The 18612-nt window shown below is 39.4% G+C and overlaps 2 protein-coding genes across 3 annotated transcripts; one reads left to right on the forward strand and one right to left on the reverse strand.

Moving 5' to 3' along the window:
* Positions 1-221: 221 nt before the first annotated feature.
* Positions 222-15025, reverse strand: snx30 (sorting nexin family member 30). Its single transcript, XM_058617920.1, has 9 exons — positions 14746-15025; positions 9098-9313; positions 6701-6811; positions 6457-6615; positions 5053-5242; positions 3778-3977; positions 3157-3246; positions 2003-2155; positions 222-1606 (listed from the first exon to the last, which is right to left on the reverse strand). The coding sequence occupies exons 1-9, from the start codon at positions 14878-14880 to the stop codon at positions 1529-1531; spliced, it is 1332 nt and encodes a 443-aa protein (XP_058473903.1). The 5' UTR covers positions 14881-15025; the 3' UTR covers positions 222-1528.
* An 840-nt stretch (positions 15026-15865) lies between these two features.
* Positions 15866-18090, forward strand: LOC131446375 (SOSS complex subunit C-like). Of its 2 annotated transcripts, none has more exons than XM_058617558.1 (4): positions 15866-16172; positions 16774-16870; positions 17010-17107; positions 17690-18090. In XM_058617558.1, exons 1-4 carry the CDS (start codon positions 16148-16150, stop codon positions 17779-17781), a joined length of 312 nt encoding a protein of 103 aa, XP_058473541.1. In that variant the 5' UTR covers positions 15866-16147; the 3' UTR covers positions 17782-18090. The 2 variants fall into 2 exon arrangements, with proteins under 2 accessions (XP_058473541.1, XP_058473542.1); XM_058617559.1 differs by having other exon boundaries at positions 17010-17082.
* The last annotated feature ends 522 nt before the right edge of the window (positions 18091-18612 follow it).

Genomic DNA, 18612 nt, shown 5'->3' on the forward strand with positions numbered 1-18612 from the left:
AGTCCATGTGTGAAATCAAGTAGCATTCTTTTTTCTTTAAATATTCCCCTCACGTCCAGGGTTGGGTCACATCTAGTGCTGACACTGCAGATTAGATTCCGGGGCTTGTGTAGCTACGTGGCAGACTCTGACGGAGAGGCTTCCAATATATGGAGATTAATCAGAGAATGAAGGGTTTTAAAAACACAAATATTCCCGATTGCACGGATGGATTTTGGGCCTTTAAATGTGAGACTTTTGACCACAAAACTCTTTTTAGCATCAACAATTCCAACAGGGATTAAGAATAGACCTAAGTGTGCAGAGAGAATTATTTAAATTATGACCTCAAAGAGACAAAAATCATAACAATGGGATGTGGAGATGTTAGACAAGTGCCACTACGGCAAGAAAATGGCATATGAATCAAAAAAATGGATAACTCAAAGAGAATTAAATGTGTCCGTGTCAGTAATGGACACTGTACCGAGTTTGACCACCAGGTGGTGCTGCCGCACTGTGCACAAAATAAAACACAGGCGCACAAGGAAACACCCAATCAAAGTGAACAAGGAGACTCGAGGTGTTCGACTCCGGCACTCACACCACAGTGCCATCATTGTCAAAGTGCCATCAATGCCGTCAAGATGCCTCCAAAGAAATAATCCTTAAAAAGCTCCAGTGAGAGAAAAATGAAGTTAAGTAATAGTGAAAAAGTTGCTTTATATCAAAGAGAACATTTGGTTTAAGTAGCTGTAGATTGAGCCATTGAATAATGATGTCCTTTCTGGTCTGTGAAGGCCACCGTAGTTCCCTGGAGCTCAAGGGAAAGGGGGGCAGATTTCTGCAGTCTCACCACTAGATGTCACCGTTTCCTACGTGAACCGCTACTGCCACAAAAACTTATTTTTTTGTACATTTTAACAACAGTGGCAAAAAAAAAAGCAGTAGAAAAATGATCCACCGTAACAAAACATGCAAGAATAACAGGTGTGGTTGCGAAGTATAAAATATTAGCTTCCTTATTTATAGCAAATTAGACACATTTCAGAAGAATTCCGATATCGGTGGAGAGTTCTTAGTGTCATTTTCACAACAAGACACGGTGAGGAAACCTTAAAGGAACTTCACATCCTCTCAAAAGAACAGTTCAGAGTCTGCCTTCAAAATAAAAGCTTAACTGTTCCCTCATCCCTCACATTTGGCTCAATGTGAAAATGGGCGGAAAAAACAAACCGCGGTTAAATAAACACACAAAAAAAGAACATTGGCAACCGACAATGAGGAAAATAAGAAGTAGAAAAAGTTAATGTACATTGAGCAGAGATGTCTCGTTTCCCTGCTGTCCTTGAACGCACCGTTTGTTACCTCTGTTGCAGGTCAGGACGACGTCACCCGCTGTACAATCGTCTCAGCAGAGAACAGGAGCGGCTGCTCGGCTGTTCCTTTTCCTTGGCGTGACATTGAGTGTGTGTGTGTGTGTGTGATAAAGAGAGTGAGTGAGTGAGTGAGGGGGAGAGAGAGAGAGAGAGAGAGATAAGTCGGTGTCTCAGTTCGTCTCACTCCGTTTGTCTTCAGTCTGTTTGTCCTGGAGCAGAGTGATGAGCGACTCCCACGACGCCTGACACTGCAGAGTCACACAGAGACACGAGACATATCATTTCACACCCTTCTCAGTTTCTTTAACATCGTAATGTTCCAAACAACATTTTATTGGAGTGTTTTAAACACATTACACGACGCTAAAAGACGTGGAAACCTTTCCTTACTGGGCCATAAACTCATGGAAACACTGGTGTTGACAATCACACTGGAGCATTTTTACAAGTGAAGATGTGTCTGTCTCCAGATGTCTCCAGCAACTCCAGATGCTACAACGTTCAGCTAGCGCTAACGACGAGTAGCTAGCTCCGGCTCTGTTTACGCCACCATATTGGCGGGAAAACTCTCAGGCAGAGATCCAGCCGTGCACTGGCTGTATGTATCTGACCCTCGTATAAAGTATTATTACTGGAGTTTGTACCTTCTCGTAGTAGTTGATGTTTTTGTCGGCCATGCCGGTGAGGAGCTGCTTGAAGTCTTGCCGCTTGTTGCTCTGCCAGCGTTCCCAGTCGGCCTTCAGGTCGGCGTTGAAACACTCCACCTTGTCCTGGCATTTCTCCACCTCCACGGGCATCTACAGCGACACAGAGACAACTACAGCTACGGGGGGTTTGAAGGGACATAATACAACAGTGCGTTTTACTATCGTCACAGGGAGTCTGTGTGGCTTTAGCTTGTATGGAAGTGTACTGTTGGTTCACAGAAGCATGTTGTTGTTTATTTATTATATTTTTGAGTTAAAAAGGTTATTTTTCCTAGAAAAAAATCTAAATTTCTGCTCTATTTTATATAAAAACATCATTTCAACTTTGCCATACTTTAATCTCATTTCATTGACATTACTTACTACTGGTGGGATTTTCTCATGGGATTTTGAAGTATATCGTGAAAATGTACTGTTTTTTTTTTAAATTTCTTTTTGAAATTCAGGAAAACTGATCTGAAATAGGGCTGTAACTGTTATTAGTCGATTATTAAATATTGTTATCATCAATTAATAGGTTTTTTGATTTTTCAGTTTCTTAAATGTGAATATTTTCTGGCTTCTTTGCTCCATGTAACAAAGAAATCATTAAAACTGATTCATTTCCAGGTTTGATAAAAACTGATCAATATATTTCAACATTTTACGAACCAAACAACTAATCAATTAAGCGACAGATTTTGAAACTTGAAAAATGTATCTCGCTAATTCAGAAATACAGAGATGACAATATTGTTTTAATGGAAATAATCTGAAATTTATGGATGATTAAAATAATTTTTTTTTTTTTTTTAAATGGAAAATAATCAAATTTAAACTGAAAAACTGTTTATTTTTCTCGTTAATTCAGAAAAACTGAGCTGAAATCATTGTGTGACACTTCAGTGCGCCTTTACATCTTAATGAATTTGTGTGTCAGTTACACACAGTTAGAGTAAATTTCTGTTAAAATTAAAACCGTTTTGTGAATAAATCAACTCTGGTCTTCACACTTTGGGTGAAAAGAACTTCAGAGTAAAGACACTTGTGGACACGTGAAGAGCAAACACAGCAGTTTTAAAAACGTCCACATGGGACAGGGAGACGCTTACAGGCATTTTGTCCTCCTGTCTGCGCAGTATGGCCGCCTCGAGCCGTCCCTCGTACTCGGCCTGGCTCTGGTCCCGCTTCCTCAAGACCGTCTGTGATCAAAAAACATTAGAGGTGTGTGTCATTGATAGTGAGGATCTGCCGAGTCATGAGTCAGAAGAGGATGTGACACAAGCAGAATTCACAGATGACACTTCCGTTTTTTTGGTCGGGGAGGAGGGGTCAAAGGTGACACGTCTGCGTCTGTGTGTGTCAAAGGATTAAGTGTCTAAGGACGACTTCGCTTTAACATATTTTACTGCTTTAACAACAAATCTGTGGGGAAAAACCAACAAAAGCAAGAGATAAGTGGAAGATAAACACTGTTTTAAAGGTTCAGTGCGTAAGATTCAGGTGATATTATTTCCATTTGGCACAATTTATAAACTGAATGATCCGTATAATTTTCCACCAGGAGCTGCTCTTCTCCAAAAATCAACAATTTTTTGAAGGTTATAACGAGAACTCTTTCGCTGAGGTGAAAGGAGATTCAGCTGTAATACACAACTTCACCAGCAGACGTCACTAAATCCCACACTGTGCACCTTCATATGAAAGCTCTCCCTCTCTCTCGAGCATCTCACCTTCATGGACTCCACATAGAGGACGTACTCTCGGAGCACGGGCAGAAAGTCCTGACTCATGTTCTCGCTCAGGTCGTCCATGGCACAGCAGCACTTTGACACGGTGGTGGCCACGCCCTCCAGGGGGCGATGCAGCTCCTCCTCCGAGCCTGCCCAGCTGGAGTACACGGAGCCGTACTCGCGCTGCTCCGTCAGGTACTCTGGAGCCCAAACGACACATCACAACGAAGCTCGTCACGAGAAAGTTAGCCACGTGACGCGAGACTGAATAACAACACACACACTGACTCGTGTGTGGTGTGTGTGTGGACACACAGCTGCAGGTAAGAGAGCAGGAAGTAGGAGTGTGCAGTGCAAACAGCACTACAGTGGAGTAGTCGGTAAAAGCTCAGTAAGATGCACATTTTTTTGACCTGCAGTCATTTTCGTATATTTGCAAAGACTCAATTAAATGTTGATTCAAATCAACAAAACTGACTTTTAAGTATTTGTCACAAAACTGAACACCATGTTTAAAAGGGAAGTCCGGTATTTGTTCCCCAGCAATATTTGGAGAAAGCCAGGATTGACAGGACAATGTGTACGTGTGTGCGCGAACGCTGCAAGGTTTTTTTTTTTTTACGAGAATCAGTGAATGCATCACGGGCCAAGCAGAACTATATCTGCGAGTCATGGAGGAGACAAGAGACGTGCTGTTGTTGTTGTTGTTGTTGTTGTTGTCTGACTCTTACAATAACAAGCCATTTATTTACTTGCAAAAACAAGCACTTTTTAATGGAGATCACTCAGAAGGCGGCGGTTTCCCCCGTAAGGTTACACTGCAGCCATAGATGCCCGTTGTGGCTGCCACCCAAGGGCGATCTTCTGGACCATAATGAAACTTACACCCAAATTTATACACAAAGGGCCCAGGGCGAAAAATACCAGAATTCTCCTTGAACAGAGTGAACCATAGCTCCTAGACCGTTTTGCGATAACTAGAAAATTCCAAAACTACAGACTGGGGATCTGTGCAGGGTAATAGATGAATGGATGGATACTGGAAAGCAGCAGAAATAGAGCTTTGCACACATATTACTTAACGGTAACGGTAGAACCTCATGACTTCCGCACGACGACCGTCCAATCACAGACAAAGATTCACCAGCGCGTTGTGACGTCAGCTTCTCAGTACATTAAATTCCTAAACGGTTTAAATAACTGCCAGACATGGAAAGTGAAAGTTGTCTTGGTCATGAGAGGATTATTAATCACTCCCGTCTCCTTCATCGTTACCTGACTGCTCCTTGAGGATCCTCTGAGCGATGCGATCAATGGTCCCCAGTTTCTGCGTGAACGTGTCCAGGTACTCGCCCATGGCGCAGAACTCCGCCGGCCGCGCTCGCAGCTTGTAGCCTCCGGCCACGTGCTTCACCGACTCGCCCACTTTGGTCAGCAGAGCCAGACCCTGACGCTTGTTCAGGTCCTGCAGTCACAGAAGAAACTCACACATGTTACACCTGTCCTGTCTCCTCCTCACAGGGATCAATAAAAGTCTTTGTCTCGCGTCTCTCTGCTACTTAGAGACTAAATCTGTGGTTGTAGGCAGACGTGGCAAAATCACGAGCCAAGTCGAGAGGCGAAGAGGAAGCAGCTCTGCATTCTGTGGTCGTGCATCCGACTGGAAGGATTCGGTGTTTTGATTTGTATTGGACAAAACCCAGCAGGAGAAGCTGAGTAATACAAGAAACTGTGTGGTGGAGCCAAGTTCACGATGCAGAGATTGCTGTGGAAAACGACCACCACGACGTGCGGTCATGCGATTGGTCACGCGCTACGCTGTCTTTCACCAGGAGGAGGCGCCGACTGATGGGTCTAATCGCGGAATCACACGAGAAGTGACGGGGAATAAAGTGGGAAAAACCAGATTTAATTCAGTTTGTTTTTATGTCTTCTTTTCTCCTCCTTCTCTCTGATGAGCCGCTGTGGTTTTCTTGTTTATTTTCAGTCATAAACTGTGTATAAAATAGATAAAACACACTCCTGAGCTATTGATCGGCAGGTTTCCCCGCATAAACATAAAATAAACATTTTTCTTGTTTGAAAAGTGAAGCCAAGATGAAAGGTAGCAGTTTGCCACCAGGGGGCGAATTCACTGGTTGCAATGGAGAAATACATTCAACATTAGTTTATAACTTGACTAGATTTATGTCTTCTTTAATGGAATATCATGTTATTTTTTAAAATTATGTTTCCATTTAGAGGAAAATAGACAATAAAAACACATAGAAGTGCCGTCCAGTAGGTGCCTGGTTGTAGGCGACGTTTACGAACGAAAATCATGAATCTCAAAGCATCAAAACCAGAAAACATCAACAGCATTCATTTCTTTTATAAGGTCTATGATTTTACGTCTAATAAAGAATAAAAATATCCTTTTCTTCTCTTTCTTCTTCACTGTGTCCAAACTCAGTTTTTATGCTCAAGGAAATGAGATCAGGGTCTAAGGTACAATCCCTAATCCCAAAACCTTCCAGTGAGCAGATCATGAGGCTTAAATACTTGTAAGTGTGAACCAGGCTTAAAAGAACACAGTGAAACCGAGAATACCGAGTGAAACATTAGACAAAACGTACGGGAAAGAAAAGCCTGTGTGATGTTAAATATGGGACTTTCCCGTCCTGGTGCGATGGGTCTCACCTTGGCAGCGAGGAAAGCGTTCAGGTGTGGGTTGAAGGAGAGGACAGGATGGTCGGCGACTCGCTTCAGGAACTTGTCCAGCGCTTTCATCCTCGTCTCCACGAACTCCTCTGAGAAACGGTCGACGACGCCCTTCATCACAAACTTCTCTGGCAGCGGCTGAAGACACACAGAGAGAGGAAAATGGAAGTCCAACATGTTGTAAGTGGAAAACTGCAGCCGTGAATGTGTGAGCTGAACCTACAGGGATGAGGTGAGTGGGCTGACTGTCTTCTAACTTGATCCTCAGCCAGTCAAAGTCCTGGTAGCGGCGTCTCACGCAGTATTCAGGAAGGTCGAATTCTATCCGTGTCGTCTGAAGCAAAATTAAAAACATGAAGGACGTTAAATAAGTTGAATCTAGAGCTGCGGTGAAATGAATCGCTTACTTAACGATTGATTGTTTGAGTGAGTGTGTTTTTAGAATTCAAACAGCTTCTCTGATATGGAGAATATTTTCTGCTTTCTTCGCTCAGTTAAAAGGTGTATGGAAACATCGTTTTTCTTTTACTCCTTTATGAACTAAACAAGTAATTGTTTAATGTAGAAAAAAAAACAACAATGATGTTCTCGATTCAATTATTCCGTTTTTTTATGATTTAATTTCTTAATGGCATGGAGCAAAGAAACCAGAAAATATTCACATTCAAGAAGCTGAAAAATCAGATAAACCAATTTTAATGATTTAAAAACAACAAAAAAACACTCAAACGATGAATCGATTATCAAAATAGTTGAGGATTCATTTAGAAATCGTTGAATAATGAATTCATTGAATAATCGTTGCAGCCTTAACACACACACACACACACACACACACACACACACACAGAATTGTTGTTTTACAAAGACGGACAGGACATTTACATCATAAAAGCCTAGTTTTTTTTCCTTCTACGTTATCATAACCCCCCTGAAAATGTAAGTTACTACATGTATGTATAGTTCATTGGTGAATACATGAGTGCACATGAAGGTCTGACGTTCAAACACAGTTGACAACACACACACACACACACACACACACACACACGCACGCACACGCCCTCTGACAACAGTGATCCAGCAGGATCATCCCTCTCAAAGGTACATCAGCTTCAGTGTTAAATGTTAAAGTAACTGGTAAATATTTACAGAGTGAAGTTCAAAGGTGAAACTGAGAGTTTATGTAAGTGATGTAATGTTGTGGCTGCAGTTCAGGACATTATCTGCTGTGTATTCTTCTGTAAACTCTACATTTTTGCCACAGGAAAAAGCAAATAAAGCAGGTGTGAAAAAGGACACCTGTCGATTACATTCTTCTGAGGGGATTTTTTTTTGTTGACATACTTTTCAGTTCAAACTGGTTGGATCTGACTTTGCTGGTCAAATTTTCTACATTTCTTTGCACGTTAGTGGTGTTGTGTTGCAATCTGCTTCCTCTTTGACAAGTTCCTGCTGAACTGATGCTGAACTTTATCCTAATTAGAGCTGCAAATAACGATGACTTCAATCATGGATAATCTGCCGATTATTCTCTCGGTTCATGGAGTAATCGTTTAGTCCATAAAGTGTGTTTTTTTAATGATTTCTTTGTTATATGGAGCAAAGAAACCAGAAAATATTCACAACTTTGTTTAATTATGAAAAAAAACCATCAAAATAGTTGATTCAGTAATTGATTAATAATCGATTAATCGTTTCAGCACTAATCCTAAAAAAAAATATCGACTGGCACTTTTTAACAAAAGTATGCTTCTTTGTTTTTTTAAATAATTTTTACAAAGTGACATAAATATTAAATATTCTCACCTATAAAAAAGGGCAGACTTAACTATTAAAAAATGTATAAAACAAACAAAAAGGAAACGCTGCCTCACCAGTTTGAAAATTAGGCTGCGTTATATAATTAATAAGTAAGTTTCAAAATTGCAATCAGATAAAAAATAAACACACCTTATATGAATCAATTCAGTTTCAGTTAGTTATTGGTTTTAAAAAAAAAAACTCTAGATTTTTTTCAATTAAGAAAAGTGTTTTTCAATTTTAGTTTTTGTTGTTTCATTACTTTTCGTTAGCTATAATAACCTTGGTGTCAACTAAAAGTGTCCAACTTTAGCTGAAATTTTCCTCTATATGGAAAATCTCTTCTCCCCAGGGAGTGGCCCACTTGTTGTGTGAATGGCGTGAAGTCTGCCATCCCCGATTGCCTTGGTTTTTTTTTTCGAACAAGCCCCAAAACTAGTGATTGAGTCCATTAACTCTTGTTTTAAATCAAGAAGCTGATTTTCCCATAGACCTTCCATTCAAACAGAGTTCTTTTTAGCAACCAGCAGAGTCGCCCCTCAGTGGTTATTCAGTGTATTATTATGACTGGGTTTGCCTCATACAAACCAGAAGTATGAGTATGTACTATTTTTATACATGTTCTATAATTTTAACCTCAATCTGACAGCAGGCGGGGCCAAGGGAAACAGACACAGGGTAACACATCTCGACAAAGACACAGTAAATAAAGTGAAATGATCCCCATATGTTTGAATCATTTAAGTGAAAGTGTACCATGTTGTACTTCATGAATTAACTGTGTGTGTGTGTGTGTGTGTGTATCAACGTGGCCGACCTTGGTGGACACTCTGTAGGTGATGTAGGTCTCCATGGTGGACACATGCTTCTTGGGGTCGTCCACGGTGACAAACAGGTCCTGAGTCTCCGTGGAGATGTACGGGTCGCGGCCGTCCACCTCCAGGTCGTCGTCCAGCTGCAGCCGGTTGAAGAGCGAGGACGCCGAGGCGGGGCTGGACGTCTCCACGGGCGTCCCGTTGGTCAACACCGCTTCCTGTGTGTGGGACGACAACGTGGCACCGGAGTGAAATCAAATATATTCGGAACGCAGACAAAGAGCTGATAGAGAGAGAAGCTGACGGTGAAGCGGTCGTGTCAATGATGCTCTTGTTTAGGCCACACACACACACACACACGAGTTTACACAGCTCGTCTTATTAGGACACTGCACTGTCGACCACAATTCAAATCGTAGCTCTAAACTTAACCAGTTCCTCCAAGATGAGGTTCCGCCTCTTAAGGACCAGGTTTTTGGATCTACATGAGGACTCCTAGTCCAGACAAGGTCAGTGTTTATGCAAGAACAGGTCCTAAAGAGGTAACAAATACAAGAACACACACACACACACACACACACACACACACACACACACCATCTGACACCACCCTCTCCTTTTTAATTGAATGATGGATGAGAAGTGAAACAGAGCGTTTGCAGGAGGAAGACGGAAAACACAGAGTGTGGAGAAAAAACATTAAACCGTTTTACCGGTTTAACGACACAAAACAATCCAATTTTTACGTAATCTTTTACAATATTTGAAATAAACACTTTGAACGCGTGTGTTTTTGCTAACAACAATAGCATATATGAGCATTTCTTTGAAGAAACCTTCATGACATCACCTACCTTTTTCCCTCTTGTTGCAAAATGTAGAGATTTTAAAAGGATTTTTATCATTGCATCTACTTCCTGTGTGTAAAAGAGCATTTGCAAATAACTGGAATGTTATTAGTTGATTTTGAAAGTTTTCATGATATTATGTTCAGGGAAAATTGAAGAAACCTTCTTCACAGACATAAAACTATGAGAATATCACACATCTGTGCTGCCAGATTTAAAGTCATTATATAGTAATATGGCTGTTTGTGTGTGTGTCAACATGTACTGAACCTGTTGTGATACTGCAATTTTAGAAGATTATATTCTAATAAATACAGTTGTAGACGTTGCATGCAGGACAAAAGTGGAAACTACGTCTCTTAAACTGAAGGAACAACCTGCAGACTGTTAGAAGAAAAGAGAATGAAGTGGTTAAATAGTATTTAATCTCCATTACACGCATAGATAACAGAGGGTATTAAAGAAATACATTAGTGAGACGCGGAGTGAAAAACATGATGGATTTGATGATGGATTTGTTCTGGAGTTGTTGGGTTTTTTCTCTCCCGCACATTAAGACAGGACTCTGAAGATCTCATTAGACGAGCAGCAGGAAGCAGAATGTTGAAAGCAAACAGTGACCAAAGTGCAAACTCGGTAACAGGAAGGTGGGAAAAAACACTGAGGCAGCAGCAGAACTGCATCATCACGACTGCTAAGAGGAAGAAAATACTTTATCCCTGATATAATCTTCATCCGGTGTTTGGTATAATCTGACCAATTTGTACTTTTGTTTTCTGTTTCTTTACATCCTGCACACATGTTTATAACACGTACATTTAACATTATATTGCCTGTTTTTGCTCATTCTTTAATCTTAATTTAAGATGCCCAGATGATTTTTAATCCTGAGATTTGTGTAATCTCACCTCCTTGTTCTGTTGCGTGTTCTGCACCAAAACAGCAACAAAAACAAACAAATTCTGATTGTATTTTCTTGTTATTGCCCTAAAAACATCATGTTTTCTGCCACACTAAGCATTTAAATAAAAAAACTGCTAATCACCACTTTTAATTGGTTTAATTCATCTCAGTCACACAACACCAAATGAATGGGTGAGACTATTTTATGTTCATCCAACAGATGGAAAACATTCTCATAAACACACACCACCACAAAATGTAGCACTGATGTTGTGTCAACAGTTCAGTTTCATACACTGGTCACTAGGACTGACTGACTTGGGTAAAAGCTAGCAACTAGCTTGCTAGCTAATGATTGTTTTGTTTTTGTTTTTATATACAAGCAAAAAAATACACTCGTCACTAGATAAGTAGATTTTTTTACTGCTATTGTAAGTAATATAACGTAAACTTTGTTTGGGCTGAACAATCTCGATAAAAGCAACCAGCTAGCTTGCTAGCCAATTAAAGATTAAAGCTTGCAGGTAGCTTGCTAGCTAGGGTTTTGTGACTGACTGCTAGCAGCTAGCTTGCTAGCTAGCTAAAGGGGTTTGTGTTCATATAAGAGCAGGTAAAATACACGGGTCACTACAAATGATGTAATCAAGCAAATAAATTATAATTAAAACAAATAAATTAAGTGAAACCATAATATATACGCTAAACCAAAAAACAACCAAGCACAAGCTCCCCCGTTAATCACGAAACCTCATTCACACACACACGCACACACACACACCGCACATCTCGTTCGTTGCCCTGTAGAAATTAAAGTCAATGTTTAACCTCGCCTTAACCATTCTTTTCATGGTAGTTTCTGCAATATAATATGATGATGTTGCGATCTTACTTTCCCTGCTGATATATAGTGTAAATATACAGCCATCTTTGCCTGACCCAGAAGATAGACCACTTCTTTCTTTAGACTTCTCCTGCGTTTAAAACCAGTGCTATAACTTGTTTGTTAAAAAACAGTCCAAAAGAACGAAAGAAAGAGGTAGATACTGTAGATAGGCAGGCAGGCAGGTAGGTAGGTCAGTTGGTCGGTTGGTCAGTAGATTTTTTTTGGTTAAATGCATATCTAAAACAGAAAAGCTAAATCACCTTTACTCCAAAGAACAAATTGTAGGTAGGCAGGTCAGTAGGTAGGTTTTTTTTTTTTTTTGGTTAAGTGCATATCTAAAACACAAAAGCTAAATCACTTTTCCTCCGAAGAACACTTGTGTAAACATGCATATTTTCCTGATTCAAAAGGGCTTAGCCTCAGCTTCTCCTCTCTCACTCCACCACACACTCTCTCTAACTGTACCCACTGACCACACACACACTGGTTCTCTCACCACTCTAAGTGCTTTTTTTGTTGTTGTTGTTTTTCCTCCACAGTGGTGCTACAGTAACCTGCTCTGATAATCACAGCCCAGATAATTGCGTCGCGCTGCATCAGTGTGAACGAACAACCAGGTCACAGAGACACGGACAGAGACGGCCATGCTGAGGCAAACGGGCAGGAGGAATCTGAAGTATTCACACGGGGAGGGAATATCATGTGGTGTTCTGCTCGTCGTGAAACCATACTAAATGTCGCATGTTTATGGCAGATGTTTATGTTCAGACTGTTTTCTACTTGTTTGACAGTTTTAACAAACAAAGATAATGAGTTAAAAAACACCAGACACCAAAGCGTGGAATATGATTCAATATTATGTGTAAACGCACAAAAAAACAGCTCATTATTGACATAGTAAACAAAGTCACACGTCATAGTTCTGGACTGTATAAACAGGTTTTGCCGCATCAATTATAGGATAATTATTAATTATTATTAAGTTGGACATTGAAGTGAGCATTTGTGGGTTTTTTTCATCTGTTACTATAAGTCTTGGTTCTTTTGAGCTAATTTGGCCAGGTTTTTTTCAAGAAAAGAAGAATTTAATGTCAAATTCCTGGTTAAATAAAGCTTAAATGAAAAAGTAACTGAATAAATTCAGTGCCAATGGTTTGTTGTAGTTAAGATAAATGTCTTGAATTTAGCTTCTTAAATGAGAATATTATTAGATTTCTATACTTCAGTGACAAATTGGTGAATTTCTTTGCTTTGTGGACAAAACGGGACATTTTTAAGGTTTGGTCAACACTGATTGATATTTTACAATTTATGGACACAACTACTTCTCAATTTATGAAGAAAATCATCAAAACATTTGTCCTTGTTAGTGAAAATACCTTTAAAGTTTTAAAAATCAGTGCAATTAAACTACAAAAACTACACTTTTATGCCAAGAAATTAATAAGTTGTGTGCTGTCACTTGATCTAAACCTCCAAATGGATTTGTATGGTTAAAATCCAAACTTTATTAGTGCTCTGGTTGTTTTGTTCCCTGGGGCCTGACTCTACGACTGAAAGAGAGAAAAATAAAACCACCATCACTTTGCAAACTGGCTTTACAGAAGGGCAGTGGACGATTATAGCATCGCCTACTGGTAATTATTAACTAACAAAAACAACACAGTGGTTGCTAAGGTTATCGCTCTGTAGTAAAAACAACAGCAGGTGGAGTAAAAGCTTTGGTCATGTGTTTGCATTGTCCGTCTGTGTTTATACAGCACCTGAGCATCTGAGCTGAGAGGAAAATCAGTTTTTTGACCGAAAACGACGCCATAAACTAGAGTCGGTGGTTTTGTTGTTGCTTTGTGGAGTGAATTCATTAAGTTCAAGATTGTGTCGTTGACATTTGAGTTTCTATAACGTTGTAATTCCTCGGTAAATTCAGACGATTTAGGATTTTATTTTTATCGTTAAAACCACTCACAGTGAGTCAATCATGTTGAATTTGCAAGGGAGAATTCTGTGAATATTTTACACGAGTGACTTATAAAATATTGTATACAACACCAGCATACAGTGCTAGTGATTTATTTTGAAGTGCCACATGGGGGAGCCACATCTTTCCACTCAGTCCAAAAATATGTTATTTAATATTATTTTTATAAAACAAAACTGTAAATATTAATTAAAAATGATTATGTACACTTGTAAAATATGCTTTTTTAATTTGCACTATATATCTTTAAAAAACAAAATTGATAACATACATAATTTTATAACATTAGTAACATTATAAACATTATAAACATTGTTTTTGCAACATTAGTGGCATGTTTCCCATTTTGTAACATGTTCTGACAATGTAAGTAATGTTGACAATGTTTTTATAACAATACACTTTTTGATTTTTGATAATGCAAGTAATTTTGTATTTTTTTAGTATTTCTTTTTTGTATTTTTACGTACCATCAGCAGCATGCTGTAGAAAAATGTATGTTTCATAATGTTGGTAACATTTTCCAATCACGTAAGTATTTGTTTGCTAATGTTTGCAGCATGTTTTTGGGTTTTGTTTAACATTTGTGTAACATTTTCTGATAATGCAAGTCATTATTGTGACATTGGCCAAATTTTCTTGTGTCCATATATGAAAATTTGAATATGAAAAGAAACCAAATGCTGCTAAATATGGACAGAAGGTGATGCCCATTATGATTTATGAATTTATGAACAAAATAAATCAATTTAAAGCACTTTTTAAAAAACATTTTTCACAATAAAATCAAAATGATCTTGACAGGACATTTTCTTATGGTTCCATATCTACTCCAGTCATACAGAGTAAACCTTAAATACACATAAAATACTAAATTAACCAGAGAAAGTATTCATTAATGATTTATCCCTGTTTATTTAACCTGTAAACACTGACTGAAAACAGGCTTGTACACAGAGAACAGTGTTGGTTCTCTTGACTCATTTAGGGTCACTGGCCTCTATCAGCCTGCCTCGGTTCGGCCCCAGCGGGACCTACCTTGTCCCCATCGACGTTCACTGTGACATCTGGCCCCGGGGAGAGCGGCTCCTCCGCGGCGCCCAGCGGGTGGAGGATCTCCGAGATGGGCTTCTGCCCCGAGCTGGCCAGGCCTCTCGGAGCACCGACACTCATCCTGCGGGAGGCCGGGAAGACGTGGCCGCACAGTGGGGGACGGCTGTCCGGTTCTCCGCGCCTGGTAACGGTCAGCGGAGACAGAGCAGGGAGTTTGGTGTTTGGATGATGGTTGAGATGTTCACATCCGCTACGGCTGCTGCTGTCAGCTGACTCACACTGCGCAGCTGCGGAACTTCAACCCCGGGGGCCCGGATGTAAACATACGCGTCACGTGACTAATAGGGCATCTCAAAGATCGTCTATGGACATTGAAGAACAACTGTCATTGTTGACTGTTTTCTTTTATTTATTCATTTATTTATTGTCATTTTTACTTTTATTCTAACAAGGTTTAGTCCACACTGATTAAATCTTTTGTTTTACTATTTTGTTTTTCCTTTACATTTTATGGACCAAACAACAAGAAAATCACCAGAATGTTTTTGGTTTTTTTTGCTTTTTTGAAAAAAAAATAATAATAATAAAAACAGTGCAAATGTGATGTCAATGACTAATTAAAACAATAAAGACTACACATTCATGCCAATAAATCAATCACGCTTGTCCTGTCACTTGATCTAAGCCTCCACCAAATTGATTTGTATGGTTAAAATTAGCATTTCCCTGTCATAGCTTTTATTCCAACCTGACCATTTGTCTGTTCTATTTGTAATTGGTAATAATATATGAGTATGACAAATGTGTACTGGTGTTTGTGCTTTTAATAAACCAATTTGATACGTTTATTAAGCATTTAAACTTAAAAGATTGATGACATTGTGTTTTAAGGACACGATTCTCACATTTAAATATATTTTTCTGATAACTGGACAAAAAAAGTAAGCTTCCTTTAAGTTATGATAATGATTTATATAGCTCATAAAGTTATTTCTAGATAGTATTCTCCATTCATTGTGTAAGTTTGCTAGACGTTTGTGTAGCTCATGTTGTTATCAGGAAAAAGCTCACGGAAAGGGGAGTGGAGTGAGACATCGTCTTTTTTAACCCCATCTCACTGCCTAACATACAAACCGGTCCGGGTACACGATGAAATAAGACGGACCATCCTGCTCACAATTGACACTTGTGTCGTTATTTTTCTTGAAAAACGATTAACTGGCAAACAACATAATAACACGATAAAGAAACACGGTGTTGTTAATCCAGCGTAGGTTCCAATTTTATTCGTCACAGAGTGAGGTTTCTTATCGTTGTTCGCTAACAGTCACCTGTACAACATTAGCCGAGCGGAAAAGAAAACAAACTGAGCTAAACGCGCTGCGTCATGGCTGCAAACCCTCCAGGACAAGGTAATGGTGAAGATTAAGCGCAAAAACAGTGTTAGCACTGAAATGATTTCGTCTTCACCGGTCAGTTTGTTCAGACTAGAGAGTGGAACTGGAAATTCCGTGTGCCGCGAAGGCAACACAGAGACAGCGATGCCTTCACGGCTTCCGTTGATAACAAATTTTACAGTAAAAACATTTAAAATTTGACATGAACGATGATGTGGGAGACAAGAATAATGACTTATGGGTTTTTTACACCCATGAAGGATATGAAAGTTAACCAGACGACAGTGGTAAAGGCCCAGCACAAGAATCCATTGTTTTTGGTCAACTTTTAAGAATATTTTTGTAATATGAAGCTATATGTAATGTACCACAGTTGTACTGGAAATCCTTGATGAAGCCTTAAAAGTGCTTGAATTTGACATTATTAAAGGTGTATGAACCCTTTCATTTTCTCCTTATCAAGTGTAAATTTGCTTGAAATTTGACATGAAAGCAGGGTTATTTTGTTCTCAGCACAATCCTCCACACTCATTGTTCCCTGACACGTCATGAAATTAAATTGAATGATTGTATTGTAATACATTATGTCGTTTTCTTTCTTTTTTTTTATATGCAGCTTTTCCTAACAAAGCACGTGTTGCAATCCTGGCGGAGCTGGAGAAGGAACGGAGGAGGCTTCTGCAGAATCCGTCTCTGAACACACCTGGAGCCAGGTATGGATGAACAGTCATGGACTGATCATACTGGGACTTTTGTCCCTGTGATCAAACATTCCATAAATATCTTTTTATCATGAGAAATTAAAAACATGAAGCAGGTATTTGTCTCATGTGTATAATAATACTTCTGTAGGCTGGGTCTGAAGGATTTCAGGGACAACGCAGAACAGCAGCACATCGCAGCTCAGCAGAAAGCCGCCCTGCAGGTGACAAACACACACAGAAATGAGGGTAGGACCAGGTTTTGGTCTCCATGAGTACTACCGGTCCTGTGTTTATGCCAGAAAAAGGTCCACAAATAATACAGTAGTACACACAGAAATACATATACTAATGCAACATTACAGGATCACAAACAATAACATTACATCAGATATTTAGAATTGAATCCTTTTAATTATCTCTCTCTTCTGATGATGATTATCTGGCCTTAATCAAATCATAATAGTACATCAAATATCACATTTTAATATCCTTTTACCCACTCGCTCAGTACTTGTGAGTCTCTTACGTCCTCGTTATATTAGAGATTTATTTTATTTCTGTATTAGACAGCATATTTATGTTATCAATTTAATTTTTTATTTGTTATTCCTGCCAGGTGTGGTTATTAATCACTTTTTCTGTGTTTTTCCCCCCTCATGTCTGGCTGTGTGATCCATGATAGCATTTCCTCATGCTCCTCGTCTCTGTTTTATGTTTAAAAATGTTTTCATTTTATGTGTTGGATGATCCCGCCCCCCCCCGCCCCCCCCCAGTTATTCACGTAGCTACGTTTAAAACTAACCTGTGTGTTTTCTCTGTGTTCTACAGCACGCGCAAACACACTCCTCAGGCTTCTTCATCACTCAGGACTCGTCCTTTGGAAACCTCATCCTCCCTGTTCTCCCACGCCTGGAACCTGAATCATGACTTTTTTATTTAAATTATTAGGATTATAATTCCCCCCCCCCCTCCATCTTCCTCCACGTTGCCTGGAAGAAAAATCTCTCCATCTCTCACCGTTTCCCCTTTTTAAATCAAATGCTGTCAAATCATGTTGTAAATAATCTCAGGGGAAAACAACTCCATCACTTTTACATTTTTTCCAAACTAAAAAGCTGCAGAGAAGCAGATAAATCATGTTCACTCATCCAACGATGGAGGAAAGATCGTCCTGCTGTGTTGCCATATCACATTTCCCTCAACTAAATAAAACGATCATGAGGTTTTTACGTTTGTGTTGATTTTTGGATAATAAAAGAGTTGTATGTACTGAATTGCAGCTTTAATTTTTGCCAATATTTAAAGCACAGGCAACTTGACGCTCAGTTTTTGGTTGTGTATTGTAAAAATGACACAAAACAACACAATAGGTCTTATCAATTAAATTAAAACGTGTTTCAATTAATCCCACGGTGCTCAGATGAGTTATATGAAAATCCTCTGAGGTGTCGTGTGAAACACGGCTGCGTGTGACTGTGACGACTGCAGCTGATTCCGACCACGCTCACATCTTTTCCACAGATGTTTCACACAGCTGCACGAGAACAAATCAATTTGACAGGAGGAAGAAAAAGTTATTCACGTTTGCACTGATTCCAACATTTACCAGAGCCAGAGTTTAAAGCAGCCACTGAGGAAACATCACACCTGCTTTCACCATTTAATAGCAGTTGTTGTTGTAGTAGCTGAAGTAGCCGTTGTAGTATCTTTATTTACTTTGTACATACAGTACAGTCTATGGTTGATGAACT

This window comes from Solea solea, chromosome 19, assembly GCF_958295425.1.
Source record: "Solea solea chromosome 19, fSolSol10.1, whole genome shotgun sequence".
Taxonomy (NCBI): Eukaryota; Metazoa; Chordata; class Actinopteri; order Pleuronectiformes; family Soleidae; genus Solea; species Solea solea.